The sequence below is a fragment of the Microcaecilia unicolor genome, chromosome 2 (genome assembly GCF_901765095.1).
Source record: "Microcaecilia unicolor chromosome 2, aMicUni1.1, whole genome shotgun sequence".
Classification (NCBI taxonomy): domain Eukaryota; kingdom Metazoa; phylum Chordata; class Amphibia; order Gymnophiona; family Siphonopidae; genus Microcaecilia; species Microcaecilia unicolor.
This window is the reverse complement of record NC_044032.1, coordinates 281,659,582-281,683,174: the sequence shown is the minus strand read 5'-3', so window position 1 is coordinate 281,683,174 and position 23,593 is coordinate 281,659,582. Positions and strand designations below refer to the sequence as shown.

The following is a 23,593-nucleotide window of genomic DNA, read 5'->3' as shown; positions in this document are numbered from 1 at the left end:
TAGCTCAGTTGTTGACCAGCACTGAATATCAATTAGAGGATTAGAAAGGTTTGCCCTTTTTGTTGGCAGGGAATACCAGCTTAATTCGCATGGTAATTTTTCCCTCAGTGGCTGTATATGCTGTAGACACTACCGATCTGATTATTACAGAAATATCCCAGGCATTATAATCAGTTAGTTTCTCAATTCTGTTGGGCAGAAAAGAAATCTAAATTACCCCTGTGATATTTATTTATTAGGATTTATTTATCGCCTTTTTGAAGGAATTCACTCAAGGTGATGTACAGTAAGAATAGATCAAACATGAGCAATAGGCAATTACAGCAGTAAAAAATATTCAAACAACAATACAAAGTATGGCACAGACTACTACCTACAATGTCAACACAGTACATAATAGAACATTATAACTGATAGTGAAGGGTAAAGCAGAGATGTAACTTATGGATAGGTAAGAAAGTAGGAAGAGTTAGTGACTGATTTAGAGAAAGTTGCACATGAGGTCAGAGAGATGGTTAAATATTATCTCAGCTAGGGTAGGGATGGAAACATGTCCTGCTGCAGTAATTGGGCTCAGTGGGGGTTGGAGTTTTCCAACTTGAAATTTTATAATATGGTCTACCTGCTGTGGCATGTTAGAGATTGGCTTTACTCCCAACATCATTTTACGCCACTCCGACTAGAGGAAGCCTTTTATACGCCTCATTGGCTTAGCATTCTGTTACAGAATGGGGGAAGGTTGCTTCCTGCTTATATACAACTCAGTGTTCTTCAGTGCCCGCTGCGTTATGCGTGGGGTGTGCTCATGCGTCATTTAGGAAGGGACCCAGCTGTCAATGATACATTGTTCATTCGGGAAAATTTAGCATTTGCGACAGGTTTAGAGAACCCTACTTTTCTGAACTGGGAGCAGCAAGGCCTTAATGTTTTGGAGCAGGATTTGGATAAACTCCAATAAAGCCCCAGAGACCGCTGAGGATCTGCGAGATTGACAAAAAGTCATCCTTGAAAGCTGCTAATTTAAAGGACTCTGAGCCCAGCCTCATCCCTGAAATATCTGGGTTATCATGAATATCACCGTTAAGGCCTTTTGCCTCTTGAAATGCTGCGTCAGGGAGAGGGGGCCTTCAATGGGGGTGACAGATTCGCCTACTGCCAGTTAAAACATTATGTGCACTCCTTGAATTCAGCCTCGCTTGGTCACCACATAGGACAGAATATCTGGACTTTTTTCAATGGTATCTCTGAGATCACCACATCCATATTGGGCATTTGGATGCAGTGAAGGATTTGGCGGTGGTGAAGCAGAGATGGGAATAGGATATGTGGCATACAATGGGTTGGTGGGATTTGGTCAGTAAAATTAAGAACCTCCCAGGATTGATTACTAATGCGGGGTACAGGGAATGCTATTGTCAAATTCTACACTGGGCATATTACACCCAGGTAAAATTGTTCAAGGCTCAGAGGATTCTGTCAGCGATTTGTGGCAAATGTCATCAAGCCGATAATATCATTCTGTTTGGGCTTGTGTTGTAATTCAGAGGTTTTGGAGAAAGGTAATTACATACATGGCTCTTATTTTGGCGTGTAGGATTGAGAGGACACCAGAACAGTTGGTTTTAGATAAACCTGAATCTTTTAGGGGAGAAACTAAAGAGGGAACTTTATTATCTGTAAAATGTGTCTTTTAGCTAAGAAGTGTATTCTACAATCATGGACTTCAGAGGTTCCTCCCGCGTACTGGCTGTGGTGAAATCAACTACATCAATTGCTCAGCTGGGAGGCCCAGGAATCTCATGGGTCATTTAAATGCAAGACTCACTTTTTGAAGATTTGCACTCCCTACTTACAGTTGCTGCCACAGAGGGGTAGAATCCTGATTCTGAACACTTTCTGATTGCCTATTCATTGTGCATTTTGTTCTCAAATTATACGGTAGGTCTCTGGATGCTGTAGAGCTTGGGTTCTGTTATTTTTCTTTCCTTTTGCAGGATTTGGTACGGGGGTGTAGGTGGTCATGGGGAGGGGGGGCTCATAAGAGTCCAGGCCCCTTTGGAGATTGGTTGCTCTTGCTCCTTTACTATCCCGATAGGTCCAAAGTAGTCTGTAAGAATTTTCTATGGTAATGCCTTAATAGCCTACCCTAACGATTCAACCTAACCAAAGCTTGCCCACATGATTCTTATTGTTATACATTGACCATGTTTCCCATCATCCTTTTTGCTACCCCATATCCATTTCTCTCCATCTTCCTACGCCTACCTCCCAACGCCCATTTCCTTGTGCACCTAATCCCTCCTATGTTCAATTCACTTATCTGTTAACCCCATCAATTTTGCGTTTACTACAAACTGTATATTCTTCTTACGACTTTGTAATTCTTTATATTGTTACTATGTAAGCCGCATTGAGCCTGCCATGTGTGGGAAAGTGCGGGGTACAAATGTAATAAATAAATAAATAATGCTGCTGAATATCCATGGATTGGGAGGGGGGGTGATATATTTAGTGGCTGCCAATATACGTATAAATCCCTTTCAATATCTGGCCCTTTATTTTCAATTGGGCCTTAGCAGTATGGGCAGATAGAATTACTTACCCAAGGTTACACAGGGAGTCTCAGGATGTTTCTTGAAGAAATGTATAATGTTCTATATGTCTCTCTCAGTTGTTTTCATTCCTTGTAAGATTGTCTTTCCTTTCTTATCATTGAACTGTCCTTATTGCTTTTTCTTAGATTGTAAACCGCCTTGTTCCGCCTATCAATATTGTGCAGTATAGCAAGTGCAAATAAACCATAAAACTTTGTGTTTATTTTTATTCATTTCCTATCTAGTAAATACAATGGACATGAACAGAACTAGACCGTCAGCACTGTGTGCTGAAGTTCTCCATTTATCTAAATAAGTACAGCAACATGGGCAGTTACAGGGTAAGCTTCCCCATACTGTCTTCAAGGAGCCTAAACTCTATTCACAAGGCATAACTTTTAATAATTAACTACCTATGTCAATTCCATTCTTGGCCCAACTTGCTAGAACAAGATTCCCAATTAGTGCAAATGCTGCAAACAAATGCTCATGGTATCAATACTTGTACAAGAACTAACAAGACCACTAGCTCCTACAAATGCTAGTGAATAAATTTCAACAGTGATTTCTGTAACCTCTGACAAGAGATAAATTTGAACTAGCAACCTGCAGTAAAGTTTTAATTTTCCTCAAACAGGACTGAAATACATTTTATCTGAATTTTTAATCCATTTAACTAAATACAATAGAAATGCAAACTTAAATTATGTTAAAGCCAACTTGAAGAGATCTTGAAAAATATTGATTGTTCTAAATGCAAGGAGTTAAGGGGACCAGCACTATGGGGCCCTTTTACTAAGCCGCACAAGCGTCTACGCGCACACAACGCATGCCAAAATGGAGTTACCACCCGGCTACCGCGTAGCCCTTGCGGTAATTTCATTTTTGGCACACGTCCACTAAACGCGCACAAAAAATATTTTATATTTTCTGGCGCACATCAGCTACGTGCGCCAAGTGGCATTTGGCACACGTATGTCATTACCGCCCGGTTACCACTTGAGACTTTACCACTAGGTCAATAGCTGGCGGTAAGGTCTCAGACCTAAAATGGATGTGCGGAACTTTTCATTTTGCCGCACGTCCATTTTCGGCAAACATTTTAAAAAGGCATTTTTTTGCAGGTGTGCTGAAAAATGATTCTGCATGCACCCAAAACACGCATCTATAGTACCGCAGGCCATTTTTCAGCCTACCTTAGTAAAAGGACCCCTATATGTTTTTACTTCACTTCCCTGAAGACGGAAGCGCCTTCAATGAGCCTGAATTAGAATGATAGCACAGAAATCACTTCTACAGTCTGTGCCCTGAAAATGGCAGATACAAATCAAGGTCAGGTATACATATAAAGTAGCACATATGAGTTTATCTTGTTAGGCAGACTGGATGGACCGTACAGGTCTTTTTCTGCCGTCACCTACTATGTTACTATATAAATCATGTCTCTTTGGGGTCCTCAAACTCTATATAAATCATGTCTCTTTGGGGTCCTCAAACTCAGTAATTCTACATCCCAATCAGATTTCCAAAATGTCCACAATAAATATATAAATGAATTCTAGCTGCATGCCTCCACTGTTTGCAGTATACCTCAAACACATTTACTATAGAAATCTGAAAAACCTAAATGGGATACAGCTTTCAGGAACTGACTTCATAAATCCTTGATATAAATAATACACAAGAAAAAAAGCATTTTTTTCAATGAAAGATAAAGCTCTAGAACAACAGGTCATTATATAAGGCTCAAAAAAGAAACATTTAAGAGTAATATCATAAACTATTTCCTCACTGAAAGTGGATGCATGAAATGGCCTCTCAAAGGAGACAGTGGAAGCAAAACTAGCAACAGATTTCAATAAAGCATGGCAGAAGCATAAATGATTCACAGTTGTAAAGAGTCAGGGCTCAGCTATGATCTATGGGTTCTACAAACAGAGGCAGCATGTGAGGAATGCAGGGCCATATGCAAAGACTTATTGCAGGGTCTCATTTGCATAAGTCAGTAGGGGCTGAAAAGAAGGGCTACAAGCAGGGCCACATGCAAAAAAACAGTTGCTCAATGAAATAGCCAGCCCTGACTATAAAAGAATGCAAGTTGGACAGGATTTAAGGTCCTTACCAGTTGTCATATTCTGTGTTACTATGTTTACCTGTATCAGTGCTCCTTCAGACCCTACTAGTGCAATGAGACCGTTGACTGCTGCCAGACGCTGCATTGTAGGGCATCCCTTAAAGTTAAAAGAAAACAAAAAAGGACCATCAAAAGTGTAAAAGCAAACAATAGGACAACCAACATAAAAATCTAAGGTGGCGGCAAAAGCTTAGATCTTTTGCCAAGACGCCACATATCAATTAACATATTATAGGCATTTGTTTTTAGGTTATTATTATAAATACACTTTTATGGTAGGTTCACTTGATTATCACATATATTATGCTGATTTTATAATAAAATACATATCACATCACAACTAATTATTTCTAACTTTTTATTTTTAATTTGCTTAAGATGCAAACAACAAAGCAAGACAAAGTTAAATAATAATCACTGAGTAAAAAACAAAACAGCTATATTTTCTTCTGGTATTCAAATATGACACACAAATTTCTTTAAAATGTGACTTGAACTGAAGCATCAGGTCAATACAACCATATGCTTATTTAAATGGCTGGGTCCTGTGAAATATTACAGAAAAAAAGCAGCAGGAAGCTTTGGCTGTAACACTCAGAAATATGAAAAAAAAAAAAGAGACTGAAAAATAAGAAATGTGGTAAATGTAAAGTAAATCCAAAAGTAAAACAGACTGTATATATATATATATATATATATATATATATATATATATAAATTTTTAAAGCATCAACTGTCAATGTAGTTAGGGGCCCTTTTACTAAGCCGCGTAAGCATCTACGTGCGCACAACACGCGGCAAAATGGAGTAAACACCCGGCTACTGTGTGGCTCTTGCGGTAATTTCATTTTTGGCACGCAGCTGAAAAATAATTTTTATTTTCAAACACACGTATCGGATGCGCGCTTAGTGGCATTTGACTCTTGAAGGTCGTTACCGCCCGGTTACCGCACCCTAAGTGCATCACTCTAAATTTAATAATAATAAGAGTAGAGTGATGCACTTGGGAAGCAGAAACCCAGAAGAGAGATACCAGATAGGAGGGGAGAGATTAATAAGCTTGACTCAGGACAGAGTCCCTGGGGTGTTCATGTCCGAGGATCTAAATGTGAAGAAACAATGTGACAAGACAATGGTCATGACCAGAAGGATGCTAGGCTGCCTAGAGAGGGGTATAACCAGCAGAAGAAAAGAGGTGTTGATGCTCCTCTACAATACATTGGTGAGGCCCCACTTGGAGTATTGTGCTCAGTTTTGTAGGCCGTATCTTGCTAAAGATATAAAAAGACTGGAAGCGGTGCAAAGAAAAGCTACAAAAATGGTATGGGATTTGTGTTGCAAACCGTACGAGGAGAGACTTGCAGACCTAAACATATATACCTTGGAGGAAAGGAGAAACAGGGGTTACATGATACAGACGTTCAAATATTCGAAAGGTATTAATCCACAAACAAACCTTTTCCGGAGACGGGAAGGCAGTAGAACTAGAGGACATGAATTGAGGTTGAAGGGGGAGCAGACTCAGGAAGTATTTTTTCACGGAGAGGGTGGTGGATGCGTGGAATGCCCTCCCATGAGAGTTGGTGGGATAAACACAAAGGAATCCTGTTTAGAAGGAATGGATCCATGGAATCTTACCGGAGATTGGGTGGCTGTGCAGACTTCTACGGTCTACGCCCTGATTGTGACTGAATAGATATGGATGGGCTTGATTGCAAATTTTATTGGGCTTCGACATTAGCTTCAGAACTTTTAGTACAAGAAGAGTGCTGGGCAGACATCTATGGTCTGTGCTCTGAGAATGGCAAGGACAAATCAAACTCAGGTATACATATAAAGTATCACATATCATGTAAAATGAGTTTATCTTGTTGGGCAGACTGGATGGACCATGCAGGTCTTTATCTGTCGTCATTTACTATGTTACTATGATCAGATGTTTCCAAACTAGACACTTTTGCAACACCATCAATGGATTTTTCAACACTATCTGCTCTATTACTCACAGTTTTTGTTAGATTAGTAATTGCCTCCCATATAGAAACCAGGGTTATGTCTTAAGATGTCACTCTTCCAAACACCCACTGGGAAGCTCCCGCAGTAGATGACAACTGCTCTGCAGGCCTTAACAGGGAGGGGTGGGGGGAAGTGTACTGCTATGGATTTACAGCCTGTCTCACTGACACAGACTACTCAATAATTACCGTGGATTCTTTTGGATTCTTATTAGGTAAATGAGACCTTTATTAGAGGTGCTAAAATCTACAATGATTAAGATATATACAATGATTAAACCATCTAACTAAAAGAAAGCTATAAGACAGATACGTACATATTATACATACAACATCACTGATCCTTACATCATCCAGGCTCTTAACATCAGCTGGGGGGGCCCGGTTCACAGCGAGAGCCAGGAGCTTCTTTGACCAGGAACAAGGTTCTCTGCGTAGTTTATACGTTACTCACAGATGAGCTCCCAATTTCACTGAAAGAAACTCCCCTTTTTATAAGTCTTAGAACTCATATTCAGAGCTAAGGAAAATTACAGAATGCTTCTCTGTTTAGGTAAACAAGCCATATTGTGGGAAAGTGGTCACATGTTTTCCAAGTCCAGGTGTCCAGGCTGAACTCCAAAAACAAGCACCATCCTCCTCTTCACATACCAAATTAATTAGAGCTGTGTTATTTTCTGCATTCCAACTTATTTTCACACAATCAAAGTTAAACAATCATTTTTAAACAGAATTACTTCTAATCAACAATACAGACCCCGAGTGCACTGGTTGGTCAAGACAGAGTTGGAAAACAATCTTTAAAATTCACTTTTATTACAGGAAGCTACTGTGCCCGCTCCCACACCGGTATTTTCCATATGTAGAGGGGGCAGTTCCAGACCCCGTTGGGGCTACTGTCTCATCCAAGAAAACCACTGCGTCATTAAATGCTGCCGCTCCGTGCACCTCAGCTGCCTCTTCCAGAGTCGGCGAACTACACGCCAGGGGCTGCGGTGGAGTTTAGACAGGCGGGCTGAATAAAATGCTGTCCTCAAGCCCCAACTGCTCTCTCAATGTGAGGGACAGACAGCAAGAACGTTCCAATTCCTTTCCTGTACGGTGACTCCAAACAGGGTCAACAGTGGCTGAACTGACACCATTTTCCCCCTTCTTTACAGCATCGAAGACAAAAGAAAATAGCCCAACACAGGAGTTTTAGTCTGGGGAGCCAGCAATAAGCCAAAGAACTTCGGCCATCTTGGATCCCCATTTCTATTCAAATTTAAATCACTATTTGGCCAAAGATGAATAATGTATTTGGGGCACTATTCAGGGCCGAATTGAATCAAATCCGAATATTCAATGTAGCCCTACTATGAAGACTAGTTGATTATTTTGATGGGATAATTTTCATACAGTTGCAATGGCAGCTATTTTTTTTTGACCTGTCACTTTGCACCAATTTTCAGAGCAAATGCATTTTGAAACTTGCTGCAGGGAAGCTGGTTACCTACTACTTTATACTGCATGTTTTGTGGTAAGGTTGAAAGGATCCTTTCTTTGAGTGCCTCATTGATTTGCCATCTGCTAGTTCAATTCTTTTGGAACTAGATAATTTAATACCTTTTATTTCTTATTTTCTGTTTACCAAGTCTAATTTCAACGATCAGGAGAACTTCAATCTTCATACTGATATACCCCTACAAAAATCTACCAGACATTATTAGATCTTTTCTTCTTGAATTCACATTTTGTAGAGTATTTCAGCAACTAAAGAGAAAATATAAGAAACCTTCATTGGATTTATCCAACTCTGGGGCCCTTTTTGTAAAGCTTAGCACGCATTAAGGTAAAGTTTGTTCTTACCTGATAATTTTCTTTCCATTAGTCACAAAAGATCAATCCAGAGACTTGTGGGTTATGTTCCTCTGCCAGCAGGTGGAGATAGAGAGAACTTCTGAGGTTCACTACATGTGGTTACATGCAGTGTCCTAAACCTCAGTATTGTCGCTACCAAAGCAGTGTGGACAAGCAAACCAAGAACACACCATTACTCTCCTATCTCTATAAGACTCGTACACCCCCTTCAACCACCGTCACTGGAGAAAACTCATGCAGTTCACAGCAAGAAAAAAAGACCTGTATAACATGGGTTCGGCAACACAACAGGAAGTAAAAATTAAAACCTAGAAACCACCATAGAACAAACCAGATACTGATACAGAAAAATCCACAGGGTGGGCATCTGGATTGATCTATTGGGACTAATGAAAAGAAAATTATCAGGTAAGAAGTAATTTTACCTTCCATAATGTCCCACAGATCAATCCAGAGCCTTCTGGGATGTACCCAAGCAGTCCTCAAGTAGGGCAGGACTCTGAGACCCAGCCACTAGGACAGAGGCCCCAAACACGGAGTCCCCCCACTCTGCTACGTCCAGCCAATAGTGCTTAGCAAAGGTATACACCAAGGACCAAGTCGTCAACTGGCAGATTTCTTCCAAGAAGACCAAGTGTGATTCAGCTGCCAAAACTGCTTGCACTCTGGTGGAATGCGCCTGTACTTTAAGGGGTGGAGTCTTCCCCAATGAGATATATGGCCTCCCCCAGCCACCAGGCCACCGTAGCTTTGGAAGCGAGATCCCCCTTCTTGTGCCCAGCGAATAGAACAAAAAGTTGATCTGACTGACGAAAGTCATTAGTGACCTCCAAGTAGAAGAGAAGAAAATGCCGTACATCCAAGCACCGCAAGGCCCGGAATTCTGTTCGATAATCCTCCTTGTGAAACACCAGGAGAAAAAGCTGCTGATTCAGATGAAAATGTGAGACCTCTTTTGGCAAACGGAGAAAAGGGTCTCTACAGGATAAGGCCTTTAGCTCCAAGACCCTCCTCGTTGACACGATAGCCATCAAAAACACAGTGAAAGATTTTCGAGGATAAGCGATCCAAGGGCTCAAAGGGAGGATGCTGAAACGTGTGTAACACCAGATTAAGATTCCATGCAGGAACCACTGGAAGGCACGGCAGAAGCAGGTGATTCACCCCCGCAAGAAGCGTACAATATCTGGATGGGATGCAAGTGAGGAACCCTGCAGGCGCCCCCGAAAACAGGTCAACGCTGCCACCTGCACCTTCAAAGAGCTCAAAGACAAAAGTTTGTCAAGACTGTTCTGCAAAAAGGCCAGGATGGTCACCACGATACCAATGAAACTGACAGGCTGCTGTACACCAAGATTTGAAGGTCTGTCACACCATGCGTACACCACTGATGTGGACCACTTTTGCGCCTGCAGCATAGTGGGAATTACCCTGTTCGGGTAACACTTCTTCCTTAACTGCTCCCTTTCAAGAGACAGGCCGTAAGACCTAATGGGGAGGGATCCTCCAAGGCGATCGTCCCCTGCCACAGTAACCCTCAATGGGTCAGTAAATATAAGCGGCTGTCGAACTACAGGCAGACCAAGTCTGCGTACCAGGGTCAATCTGTGGCCAACAGAATCACCTGACTCAGTTGTCGTGCAATGCACCACACTACGTCTAGTAGTGCCATAGAAATGATAAGTAGTAGTAGCAGTAGTAGTTTTAAAGTTCTGTCCATGTTCTGTGTTAGTATGACTGCCAATCTTTCCTATCATGATACTGTAGTTCTTTTCAGTCTATGTATTTTAGTCTGTAAACCACTTAGCTCTGCTCAACAGCTAAAGGCAGTATAGTAAATCATCTCTAAATAAACAAATGGGGGCAGGGTAAGAGAAAGTCAAGAGAAAAAGGGTGATGCTGGATGGGGTGGAGGAGAGGGACAGAGAGCCATGGCAATGCTAAATGGGAAAGAGACAGAAAGGAGATGCTGTATAGCAAAGGAGGGGGAGAAGAGGGAGACAGCAAGATATGCTGCACAGCAAGGGGGAGAAAGAATGAGAGAAAGATATGATGCACAGCAGGGGGGAGAGAGAAAAAGAGAAGGAGATGCTGCACAGCAGGGGGAGAGAGAGTGCGCAGGATATGCTGCATAGCAGGGAAAGAGAGAGAAAGAGAGAGTGCGGGATATGATGCATAGCAGGGAGAGAGAGCAAGATATGCTGCAGAGCAGGGGGAGAGAGAGAGTTATGCTGCACAGTGGAAAAAGAAAGAGAGAAGATGCTGTACAGTGGGGGGTGGGGGGGGGAGTAGGCCGCGGACACACACACACACACCCAGAGACAGAATGGAGAATTTGCATGGTTGGGGAGAGAAAGTAAGAGAGACAGAGATATGCTGCTGCATGGCAGAGCTGGGGGCAGGAAACAGGAGATGCTGGATGGCATGGGGGAGGGGAAAGACAGAGGAGATGCCTGATGGCAGTGGGAGTGAGAAAGTAGTTAAAAAAAAACCTGGTGTATAAGAGAAAGGGGAATTGGAGGGCTTGGGTGAAAGGAAAAAAAAACAAAATTATATGTAGATGTAGTTAAAAAAGGATAGCAAGAATGAATGAAATCTGAGTAGACAGAGATGCAGGAAAATAGAAGAAATGAAAGAAAAAGATCAGTATGACAGATGAATGTAACAGAGGATGTGTGAAGACAGAAAGAAAGAGAAAAATGACAAACGGACAGGAGACCCTGGAAAGAGTTAAGAGAAGACAGGAAACCAGTAACCATAGATTGAGACTACATGTCTAGAAAAATTAAAGAGAACTGTATTTTAATCTAGGTTGAAGTAGTATGGTAACCAGCTTAGTCTACTTAAGGTTAATAAATAAAAATAAACAAAAACCAGTAAACAAGATGAAACCATTTTACTGAGCTAGATACATTTTTTGACTAGGTTTCAGAGGCTAAAACTTCCTTCCTCAGATAAGGGCAGCAGGATGCCCTTGGATGAAAATTCCAAAGATTTCATCTATAACCATGGCACAATATAGAGGAAGAAAAGTAAAACTCAGTTTAACTCTGAATTATCTTACCAAAATGTAGAATGAATATGATAATTTCTTTATTATGCCATGAAATAAAAGAGACCAAGTCACAGCAGATGACTAGCTATTACAGCTCCTTGATGAATTATAGGAAAGGTTGCATAACCCATGACAGTGCCACAGAAAATACTTACCTTCAGTGGGTATATTTTGGTGTTGGCAACATAATAGGAGGGGAAGGGAAATGCCAGAAAGCTTTACAATGTAAGCAAGGTCATCTGCTTTAAATTAAGGCTTTAAGGTAAGTGCTTAAATTTCAAAATAATTACCTGTGCAAGCAAAATCTTGATCCAGGCTGGAAGCAGTCGGTTGTTCAGGTCCTCGGCTTTCCCATGTCCTGAGACTGAGAGGCCATGAACTATGTTCCCCAATGCCAGAGCCAAACCAGGTGTCTAAGGCAAAAATAAAAGTGAAAGCAACACTTACAATGATTTTTTTTGTCATAAATATAACATTTTATTTTACAAAACATATTTGCTTGATGAGAAAGGTCTGTTTATTTCTGTCATCATTAAACCGTAAAGCTAAATATGAACATATTCTAACCCTTATTTAATGGTCCTAAGATCCCAAAACATCTTCCTTTATCACAATTCTAAAATTTTGTGTACTTAGTATCAAGATGTGATGTAAATTCTCCTGTAGTTAGTACTAGTCCCTCGTAAATAAAAAATAAATAAATAAATAAATAAATAAATAAATAAATAAATAAGGGGTTGTCTTTTGTGAGCTGTGATGCTTTTCATTGCACCAACATAAGAGTTCTCCAAAGATGTTATATATGAGTTTCTTCAAGACCTCAGAAGTTCCTCCTGCAGGTATGAAATTATTTCTTTGTTATTTCTCTGAGCAAAGCAGCCTGACAATTATCCCACAATTTGTTACAAGCTGCCACAGTGTTTGGAGCCACCATAGCATTTTTACTTTTTGGCACAGCCTGGTTCACCCTTTAAAGGAGAAGCCCCACAGATTTTTTTAAAAAATCAAAATATAAAATATATGAATTTGGAAATACTGGTTAAAAAATATTTAAAATCTGTCTTTATTAAGATCTTTTCATGGGGTACTGAAAACAGGCTTATATTACCACATGCATGAAATTCCTGCAGCAGTATCACAGCAGTTCCCACTATTACAGTGATACTGGAATAAATTATTAGAAGGGCTTAATCTGTACAAAAAAAGGAAAGGAAACTACACAATGACCATTTTCTCCTCTGCTTCAGGCTCACCCTCTCCCCTCCCCAGCAGCCTTCCTGGAAGGGAAGAGCTAAAGCAGAGCATGCTTGCTACTCTGGATTCTGTAAAGAAGTGGTGGAATTGTATTCTAGGCCATTTCCCCAGAAATTAAGCCCAGGAATATTAGTACCATGTTAAAAGATTTTTTTAAAACATCTTCTAAATAAAGAAAACAACTGGAGCTCCTATTCAAAACACAAAACTGTAACATCAGCAAAACAAGCTATAATTTTTTTTAAATGACACTTTTCATAAGACTTTCATATGCTAAACAGCAGCAGCTCATATTTAGAAATCTTGAAGCAGGCTTAGTCTGTTGACTGAGTCTCTTGGCCCAGTCAGTGCAAAAATTATTCAGGAGCCTGAGAACGGTGTGAGTTCCAAACAAATGGGGCCAACAAAATTATCATAAATAGAAATATATGTATATAAATCTCAACTAATAGGAAAAAGTCTGCACAAATTGTGTGTCTCTTTATACAGTATAAAGAATATGATAAGAATATAAGATGTGGCAAACATGACTTCCGGTGACGTCACGAACTGCAATGGCGGTCTGAACGCGCAGCTCCCGAACACCAGCCCGAATACCAGCTTAAAAGAAGAGCAATTAAAGCCCGAAACAGAAGGCGTGTAGTAGAACAGACAGTGGAAGACACGCGCTCCCGAAGATGGCGCACTCGAAACCCAAAACGGCGGATTTAACTGCATTCGCATATCGGGACCGCGACCACGTGGCGGACAGGCAGGCAGGTGATCAGCCGAGTCAAGGGGCCTCCCTAAGCCAGCGGCCTCCGTGTGCGCAGGGCGCACACGAAGAAACGCAGGAAAATGAGCTGGCACCAGATAAATGGGAACAGCTGAGTACCTGGCTGTTGGATATTAAAAAAGACATTAAAGAGATGCGGCGTGACTTTGCGCAATTGAGCGCAGACCTCAGAGAGGAGATCAAAGAATTGGGAAATCGAGTTAATGAAACTGAAGTGGGCCTTGAAGAACATGCGGATATGATAACGGGGTTAGAACAGCAATTGGGTGAGCAACAAGCAAACATGAGATTTCTCACGGACAAGGTGGAAGACCTTGAAAATAGAAGTCGGCGAGCTAACATCCGAGTACGGGGCCTACCGGAGCTACCAGAATTTATCAACTGCGAAAAAGCAGTGCAGGATATAGCGGCCCATCTGCTCTCTACCCCGGAGCACACAGTGGCACCCGAAACAATTAAACTAGAACGTGCGCACAGGGCACTGGGTCCGAGAAAGGCTAATGTGCCTAAAGACATTGTGGCTTGTTTTACAGAGTTCAAAATGAAAGAGGATGTCATGCGCCAAGCAAGGGTAGCTAGCCCCATAATATGGGAGACGTATCCCATTGAACTATTTCAAGATTTAGCGGCTACCACATTGAAAAGGAGAGGAGCGCTACGTCCATTAACGGAAAAGCTCCGAGATGAAGGAATCAAATACAAGTGGCAACATCCTTTTGCCTTAGTGTTTTATAAGGAGGGAAAGCAACGACGAGTGGTCACGCCTGAGGAGGCCCAGGAGTTTTTGGGGCAGAATAAGGAGACAACAGCGAGCACAGCACACCAAACCAATGGACCTCCGAAAAAGAGCAAGCAGCGATGGCAGAGAGTCTCACAGGGGCGAGGACGGCTGAGAAGACAAGTATCAGAACAACGGCTTGTGGCAGAGAAAGGCACATGACGACACAGTGCACATTGGAACTAAATTTTTGCTTAGAGAGTCAGGCTAAACTCTGATTAGGAGACAGCGGGAGCGGTGCCTGTAAATCATTAAGGGCCAAAGCGCTTAAATGGACTGGTGTAGAAGACGTGAACGGAAGTCCACAATTTTTCTTAGCATGCCTTCAAAGAAGAAGGGGGCATGCTATTTCAGGTTATTGGGGAAAGAGGGAGGGGGGAGGGGGGAAAGGGACAAGGGAAAACGGTGGTGGATATATTATAGTTTGACAGAATGTTATCAGGTGATAAAGTGTTTAAATGTGTAACATTCAATGTGAGGGGCCTTAACTCGCCTATGAAACGCCAGCTAGCATTTAAAGAAATGATACGCTTGCGAGCAGATATAGTGCTGATACAGGAGACGCACTTGAAAAAGTGTCACGAGCAGCTGGTGGGTCATAGGCGATACCCTACAATCTTATTTTCATCATGTATGGACAAGTCTAAACAGAGAGGGGTATTAATAGCACTGTCGGATTCACTTCCTTGGCAGGTTCAACATACAGTAACTGATAAAGAAGGTAGATTCCTGCTGGTAAAAGTGTCACTATATAATACTCAGTACACCATTGTTAATATATATGCCCCGAATTCCGGGCAGAAACAGTTTATAGAAAAAGTGGAATTACAATTGCAAAAGCATCAACAAGGTCGACTCCTCTTAGGGGGAGACTTTAATGTCACGATTCATCCCACGTTAGATAATTCTACAGGCCAAGCTGTATATGCTAAAATAGATAGGAAAGGATTGAAAAGTTTCTTGGCCAGATGGGGATTGACAGATTTCTGGAGGGCAAAACATGGACAGGAAAGAGACTATACATACTATTCTGCTAAATATAGATCTTATTCTAGAATAGATGGATGGATGGGAGATGTGACAGTGGCTAATACCATAAGTAAGATCAATATAGAGCCACGCACCTGGTCGGACCACGCTCCGGTGGTATTAGAATTACATATAGGAATTAGACAGGTGGGAGAGCGATACTGGAGGTTAAATGAGGCAATCTTAATGGATCCCAAAAACATCCCAGTGATAGAAAAATATATTGAGGAATATCTTAAATTCAACGATGTGGGTGAAATCCGCTCAGAATATTTGTGGGAAGGTCTAAAAGCGGTCCTTAGAGGACAATTAATAGCATTAGGAGCACACATAACCAAAACACGAATGGAACAAGAAGAGAGTATTAGGACTGAAATATTAAAGCTAGAACAAGCACATAAAAAGACCCCCACAGACTCAAGAGGGCAGACAAAATTAAACGAGCTGAGAAACAAACTTCAAGAGTTGCAGCTGGCAGAAGTGGCTGCTAAACTACAAAAGACACAACAGGAACACTTTGAACTAGGGAATAAGGCGGGTAGACTGCTAGCTTGTAAATTGAAAAAGCTAGCACAACGTAATCATATAGGGGGCATACAAACAACTGATGGGAACTTTGTAACACAGATGGAACAGATTCAAGAGGAGTTTTTGAATTACTATACAAAGTTATATGAACCAGAACAAGTCCCAGAGGTAGATGAAATAGAGCAGTATTTACAAGGGGCGGACCTCCCGCGGGTGGAAAGAGGAGGATCCGAGCAGCTGTCAGCACCCATTTCACTAGAGGAGATAAGGTGGGCAATAACAGATATGGCAAATGGTAAAGCCCCGGGGCCAGATGGATTCCCCACTAGGTTCTACAAGGTGTATAGCAAGCATCTGGCCCCAGTCCTACTGAAAGTGTTTAATGATTTATCAGAGTCGCAGGAATTACCCTATACATGGAGATTAGCAGCAATAACTTTAATATTGAAGCCGGGGAAAAACCCCCGGCTTTGTAGCTCCTACAGGCCAATCTCGCTTTTGAATGTGGATTACAAGCTATTTACAAAGATATTGGCCTGCAGACTACAAAAACAGATTCCGGGTATAGTTCATGAGGATCAAGCGGGATTTATAGCGGGGCGACAGACGTTTGACAATACCAGATGTCTGATGCACATTATCCAACAGGTGAGAGACGACCAGACCCCAGCAGTATTGTTATCAATCGATGCAGAAAAAGCATTCGATAGAGTGGACTGGTCATTTCTATTCCAAGTATTGCAATGGGTAGGGATAGAGGGGAAGTTCCTGAGTTGGTTAAAGTTACTATATCAAGGGCCACTAGCAACCTTAAAAATTAATGGGTCTTATACAAGAACATTTAAGCTCCAACGTGGGACCAGACAGGGATGTGCGATATCTCCACTTCTTTTCGCTCTGTCACTAGAGCCGCTAGCCTGCATGCTTAGGAAAGATGGGGAGGTGAAGGGAGTGGTGAGAGGATGGAGAGAACACAAACTTATGCTGTTTGCCGATGATATATTGCTCACAATTGTGAAACCAGAAACTTCTATAAAGAGGGTAATAGAACACCTCACGCAATATGGGAAATTATCAGGGTTTAAGCCGAACTTGGAAAAATCCACCTTTTTGAATCTCACAGTGCCTCCCAAAGAATTAGAGGTTCTTAGGACTGAATTTCCCTTTGTGTGGGCGAAAAAGACTATTAAATATTTGGGCATACAGATAACCTCACAACTAGAGGGGCTATATGCAGCTAATTTCCCCAAGAAAGCAGAAGAACTTTTTCAGGAATTAGACAGATGGGAAGGACTCAATATATCTTGGCAGGGGCGCATACATGCTATCAAAATGATGCTGCTACCGAAATTGCTGTACTTATTTATGGCAATCCCGATCCCAATACCCGCAAGCTTTTTTACAAAGCTAAATCGCAAAATGTTTGCATATATCTGGAGGAAACGCCCACCACGAGTAAGGAGATCTATGATGTGTCAAACATGGAAGAGAGGAGGTATGGGAGTCCCTAACTTCTACCTATATTACCAAGCAGCCCAGATTAGGGTCTTGGCAGAGTGGTCACCTGGGGCATCTAAGAAATGGCTTCACTGGGAAAGAGCATGGTTGGGCAGACGAGAAATAGAAGATATTTTATGGGTACCAAAAGAGGAACTAGTGCCCACAATAAGAGCAATGCCTATTGGTTTGAGACATCCTTTATGGACGTGGTATCAATTGAGGAGACGTCTGTTTCCGGAAAGAGTGTATTATCGGCAGACAGCAATACGTTGGGCAAAAGGGTTTTCATTGGGGAGATCGGAGAAGATTTTTGACAAATGGGCCCAAGCAGGGTTGCGCACACTAGGGCAAACATGGAAAGATGGAGAAATGATTAGTTTTGCAGACCTTCAGGAGGAATATGGTCTGATAGAGAGAGATCTTACCTATTATTGCAATCTGCGTAATTTCCTTAAGAAGAAAGCGCAAGACGAATTAGACCTAGCTGAAACAGATCTAGAACATGCGATTATTAAAGGAGGAGGCAAAGGAGGGATAACACGTATATACCTGGCTCTGCTGGGACAGACTGATCCTCAAGTACTATATCAAAAGAGATGGGAAGAGATATTGCAGAATACATACTCCACAATGGTGTGGAAAAGTGCTTATAAATATCTACTTAAGTCATCCGTAGCACAAACGGTGAACGAAAATGGTTTTAAGATGTTTTATGGGTGGTATTACACACCAGACCGACTACAAAAGATGTACCCGGAAGCATCAGGTCAATGTTGGCGGGAATGTGGCCATAGAGGCACATTCCTACATATATGGTGGTCCTGTGAGAAAATAAAAGAATACTGGAAAGAGTTACTGCAGCTGGTTGATACAGTTATACAAAGACAATGTCCATGGAGGGCGGAACACTGCCTTCTACATTTTAAACCAGATGAGATATCTGGCTGGCAACACAGACTGGCGACTCAATATTTTGTGGCAGCAAGGCTTGGAATAGCCCGGGCATGGAAGCAGATGCAACCACCAACATTACAAATAGCAACTGGAAGAGTTGAATACTTATACCAAATGTCAAAGCTGACAGCCATGCGAAGAGGCTCCATGCGGATTTTCAACAAAATATGGACACTTTATGAACAGTATAAAGAACAATCACACACACCACTGGGATAGGGAGGGAGGGGAGGGAAAGTTAAAGTTAGAATTAAACAAGCTTGATGTGGAAAAATATGTTGATGAACAGCCGATTGTTGGCTATTTTGTATTTGAGCAATCTTTAATAAAAACATGCAATAAAAAAAAAAAGATGTGGCAAACATGGTCTGTCTTGATGTGAAAGAATATTCAGTGATCATCCCTGAAGTTGTGGTACATGCAAAATGCAGCTCTCATGGACAGATTTAATAAGAATATTCAGAGACCATATGAGATATGTGTTTGTTTTCAAAAAGGCACACTACTCACGCATGTACTAATGAAGACCAAAAATTACCAAAATCTTATATGTCCTAGATATTTTCTAAGGATGTGCAACCTAAATATATTCATTTTGTTTAATTTAACATATTGTCTATAGGAATTCTCATTTAGGAATTTTTTTGGTTTGTTTTTGCCTTGGGAACATTCCATTATTTACCTTCCTCAATTAAGAAACTATACATTTGAACATAAAATAGCCATACTGGGGAATATCAATGCTGCATCTAGCTCAGTAGCCTGCTTCCAACAGTGGCCAATCCAGGTCACAAGTACCTGGCAGAACCCCAAATAGCAGCAACATTCTATGCTAACAATCTCAGGGAGAGCAGTGGCTTTCCCAATTTCTCTCTCATTAGCAGATTACGTACTTTTCCTCCGGGAACCTTTTTTAAACCCAGCTATACTAACAGCTGTTACCACATCCTCTGGTAACAAGTTCCAGAGCTTAAGTGAAAAAATATTTCCTCCTATTTGTTTTAAAAGTATTACCATATAATTTCACTGTGTCCCATAGTCTTAGTAATTTTTGAAAGAATAAACAATCGATTCACATTTATCCGTTCTACACCACTCAGGATTTTGTAGACTTCTATCATATCCCACTGCCCCCCCCCCCAGGTGTCTCTTTTCCAAGATGAAGAGGCCTAATCTCTTAAGCCTCTCCTCATATGAGAGGAATTACATCCCCTTAATCATTTTGGTCATCCTTCTTTGAATCTTTCCTAATTCCACAATACCTATTTTAAGATACGGTGACCAGAATTACACATAATACTCAAGCTGAGATCAAACCATGGAGCAATACAGAGGCATTATAGTATTTTGTGTCTCATTTTCTATCCCTTTTAATTCCTAGCATTCTGTTTGCTCTTTTGGCCACTGCTGCACACTGAGCAGAAGACTTCAGAGCATTGTCCATGATGACACTTAGATCTTTTTCTTGGGTTCTGTTTCCTAAGGTGGAACCTAACATCAGATTTATTTCCCCCAATGTGCATTTGTCTACATTAAATTTCATCTGCATTTGGATACCCAGTCCTCCAAGTTCCTAAAATCTTCCTACAATTTTTCACAGTCTGCATGTGTTTTAACAACTTAAAATAAGTTTTATTTCATCTGAAAATTTAATCACCTCACTCACTGTTCCCATTTCTAGATCATTTATAAAAATGTTAAACAGCACTGGTCCTAGTACAGATCCCTGGAGCACCCCACTATGTATCCTCCTCTACTGACACAAAATTATTCAGGGTCGTCAAGTCGCAGGAGGAATGTGAACGATTACAGGAGGACCTTGCGAGACTGGGAGAATGGGCGTGCAAGTGGCAGATGAAGTTCAATGTTGACAAGTGCAAAGTGATGCATGTGGGTAAGAGGAACCCGAATTATAGCTACGTCTTGCAAGGTTCCGCGTTAGGAGTTACGGATCAAGAAAGGGATCTGGGTGTCGTCGTCGATGATACGCTGAAACCTTCTGCTCAGTGTGCTGCTGCGGCTAGGAAAGCGAATAGAATGTTGGGTGTTATTAAGAAGGGTATGGAGTCCAGGTGTGCGGATGTTATAATGCCGTTGTATCGCTCCATGGTGCGACCGCACCTGGAGTATTGTGTTCAGTACTGGTCTCCGTATCTCAAAAAAGATATAGTAGAATTGGAAAAGGTACAGCGAAGGGCGACGAAAATGATAGTGGGGATGGGACGACTTTCCTATGAAGAGAGGCTGAGAAGGCTAGGGCTTTTCAGCTTGGAGAAGAGACGGCTGAGGGGAGATATGATAGAAGTGTATAAAATAATGAGTGGAATGGATCGGGTGGATGTGAAGCGACTGTTCACGCTATCCAAAAATACTAGGACTAGAGGGCATGAGTTGAAGCTACAGTGTGGTAAATTTAAAACGAATCGGAGAAAATTTTTCTTCACCCAACGTGTAATTAGACTCTGGAATTCATTGCCGGAGAACGTGGTACGGGCGGTTAGCTTGACGGAGTTTAAAAAGGGGTTAGATAGATTCCTAAAGGACAAGTCCATAGACCGCTATTAAATGGACTGGAAAAATTTCTCATTTTTAGGTATAACTTGTCTGGAATGTTTTTACGTTTGGGGAGCGTGCCAGGTGCCCTTGACCTGGATTGGCCACTGTCGGTGACAGGATGCTGGGCTAGATGGACCTTTGGTCTTTCCCAGTATGGCACTACTTATGTACTATGTACTTATGTACTATGACAGAGATGGCAATTTAACCCTACCCACTGATGTCTAGCCATTAACCAGTTCCTAATTCACAACAAAACATTGCCTCTTATCCCGTACGTTTTTAATTTCTTCAGGAGTCTCTCATGAGGGATTTTATCAAACCTTTTCTGAAAATCTAGGTACACTACATCAACAGACTCACCTTTATCCCCCTTTAGCCCCTTGCTTATTGAAGTATTACATGGCAACCTGACTGTCTGTTTGAAGGAGGACAATTTGGTTCATCAGTCAATCTCTTAAAAGCCTTTAGAGCGTTCCAGATTGCCTGTAGCTCTAGGAGGTTGATCTGAAGCTCGGTTTCCTGAGCAGACTAGGTCCCATGGATGTAAAGCCTATCTATGTGAGCTCCCCACGTCAGAATGGATGCATCCCTAGTCAGAATCTTCTGGGGTGGAAGAAAAAGTCCCAGGGCCAAATCATCCACCAGAGAAGCGACTGAGCCAACTCTGGGGTGATTGTGATGATATCTGACATTACTGAGAAGCAAGGGTCCATTGGGCACTCCCTTAAATGGAGATGTGCCATGGGAGTGACACGCACTGTGTGACTATGTGGTTCATAAACCTCAATCATGACCTGCTAGCTGCTCTGAACCTGATTGGAGATGGCAATGAGGGCATCCACCCAAGTTGGAGGCAGGTAGGCTCGAGCCTGAACTGTGTCTTGCAGGGCTTCAATGTACTCCAAATCGCTGAAATTAAACCAGGTGGGAATTAAGTAGCTACAACACCCAAATAGTTCTCTGCATTGACTCCTGAGCACCTTCCTTTGACGTGCTCTTGACCAGCCAGTTGTCTAAGTTGGGAAACGCATGAACTCCCAGTCTGAATAGAGACGCTGCGACTAAAGCAAGGCACTTTTGTTGGAATAGGCATCCTTTACATACAAAGAACACTGCCAATCATTTTCCTGAATCATGGGGAGAAGGGTGCCCGGAAATCATCCTGAACTTTTCTCTGGCCCTTAGGTCTAGGATGGGATGGAATTCCCCCCCCCCCCCCCCCAACCGCATTTTTTGGCATTAGGAAGTATTTGGAATATAATCCTTTCCCTTCTACTCCTTGTAGAATGGGTTTGATCACATGGACCTTTTGAAGGAAGGAGAGTTCCTCTGTGAGCACTTCCCAGTGCTGAGAGATGAGTCCTGAAGCACTCAGTGGGCAATCTGAAGGTCTTTGTTGATAGCTGAAAGTATAAGTGACTAAGACTATTTGAAGAACCCAGTGGTCTGCGGTTACAAGAGGCCACCTTTCCTGGAACAATTCAGCCTCCCTCCTACCGGTAAGTCATCTGGGACAGGTACTTTTATGGTGCTATGCCCTCGTGGAGCTAGTCAAAAGCTCGTCCCCTGCTTAGACTGGGTCTTCTGTGCCTGCTGTTGCCGAGGTCAGAAGTGTGGAGGCTGGTACTGCTGCTAAGGATGGGAATAAAGAGCAAACCCTCACCTTTGAAAGTAGTAGGAACGTTTCCAATTCCCTCTAGAAAACCTCTAAGATGTGGAGGCCGCAAAAGGGGCAGGCCAAGACAGTGACTTAATGGTATCAGTTCTTTTCTTTATGAAGTCCACCACCTTCTCCACCTTGTCCTGAAAAAGATTGTCACCTTGGCAAGCAACATCTGCCATCTTTGAACTGCTGATTCCAGGTATGAAACATGTAGCTATGAGAGTCTGTGTATGGCAACACTCAAGATGGAAAGCCTGGACACCACATCAAAAGAGTCAAAAGTGCCTCTAGCCAAATGCTTTCTGCACTCTTTCTGCTTGCTGGCTATTTCGTGAAGGTGTGCGGCCTGCTCTGGCAGGAGAGTATCCACAAACTCTAGCACACTGGACACCAAGGACATCAAGAACAGGCTTGCATAGAGCTGGTAGTCTGAATGCAGGAGATAAGCATTGAGGCCTATTTCTCAGCCTCTGGTGAGAATCCTTACCTGGGGAGGCTGAGGCATGGGTTGTGGCTCACTTGAGAGCAGATTCAACCACCAAAGAGTGGCAGGACAACTGGGCCTTCTTGAATCCTGAAGCCTTCTGGACCAGATATATACAGTCCAGTTTCTTAGAGACAACTGAACAGAAAGGTCTCCCAATTCTTCATCTGCACATCCCTGAGGACTTCATGAATGGGCAATGTCACCGCCTGTTTAGAAGGAGAATCATAGTCTAGGACAGCCATCAACTGCACTCTGAGCCTGGCCTCTACCTCCAACTTAAAAGGAATTGCCTCCACAATTTCCTGCAAAACAACAACAACAACAAAAGAGAGGTCTTCTAGAGAGGACTTCCATCTCTCCTGTGGCAGAGAGGAATCTGAAGAAAGGCCTAGAGACATATCCTAAGAG

At 42.0% G+C, this 23,593-nt stretch overlaps 1 protein-coding gene across 1 annotated transcript in view; it reads right to left on the bottom strand.

The window, feature by feature from the left end:
- FOCAD (focadhesin) overlaps nucleotides 1–23,593 on the bottom strand; it is a 438,419-nt gene that overhangs the window by 99,121 nt on the left and 315,705 nt on the right. The window contains 2 exon segments of the mRNA XM_030194211.1: nucleotides 4,748–4,825; nucleotides 11,949–12,071. Of these exon segments, the coding sequence (XP_030050071.1) occupies nucleotides 4,748–4,825; nucleotides 11,949–12,071 (201 nt within the window).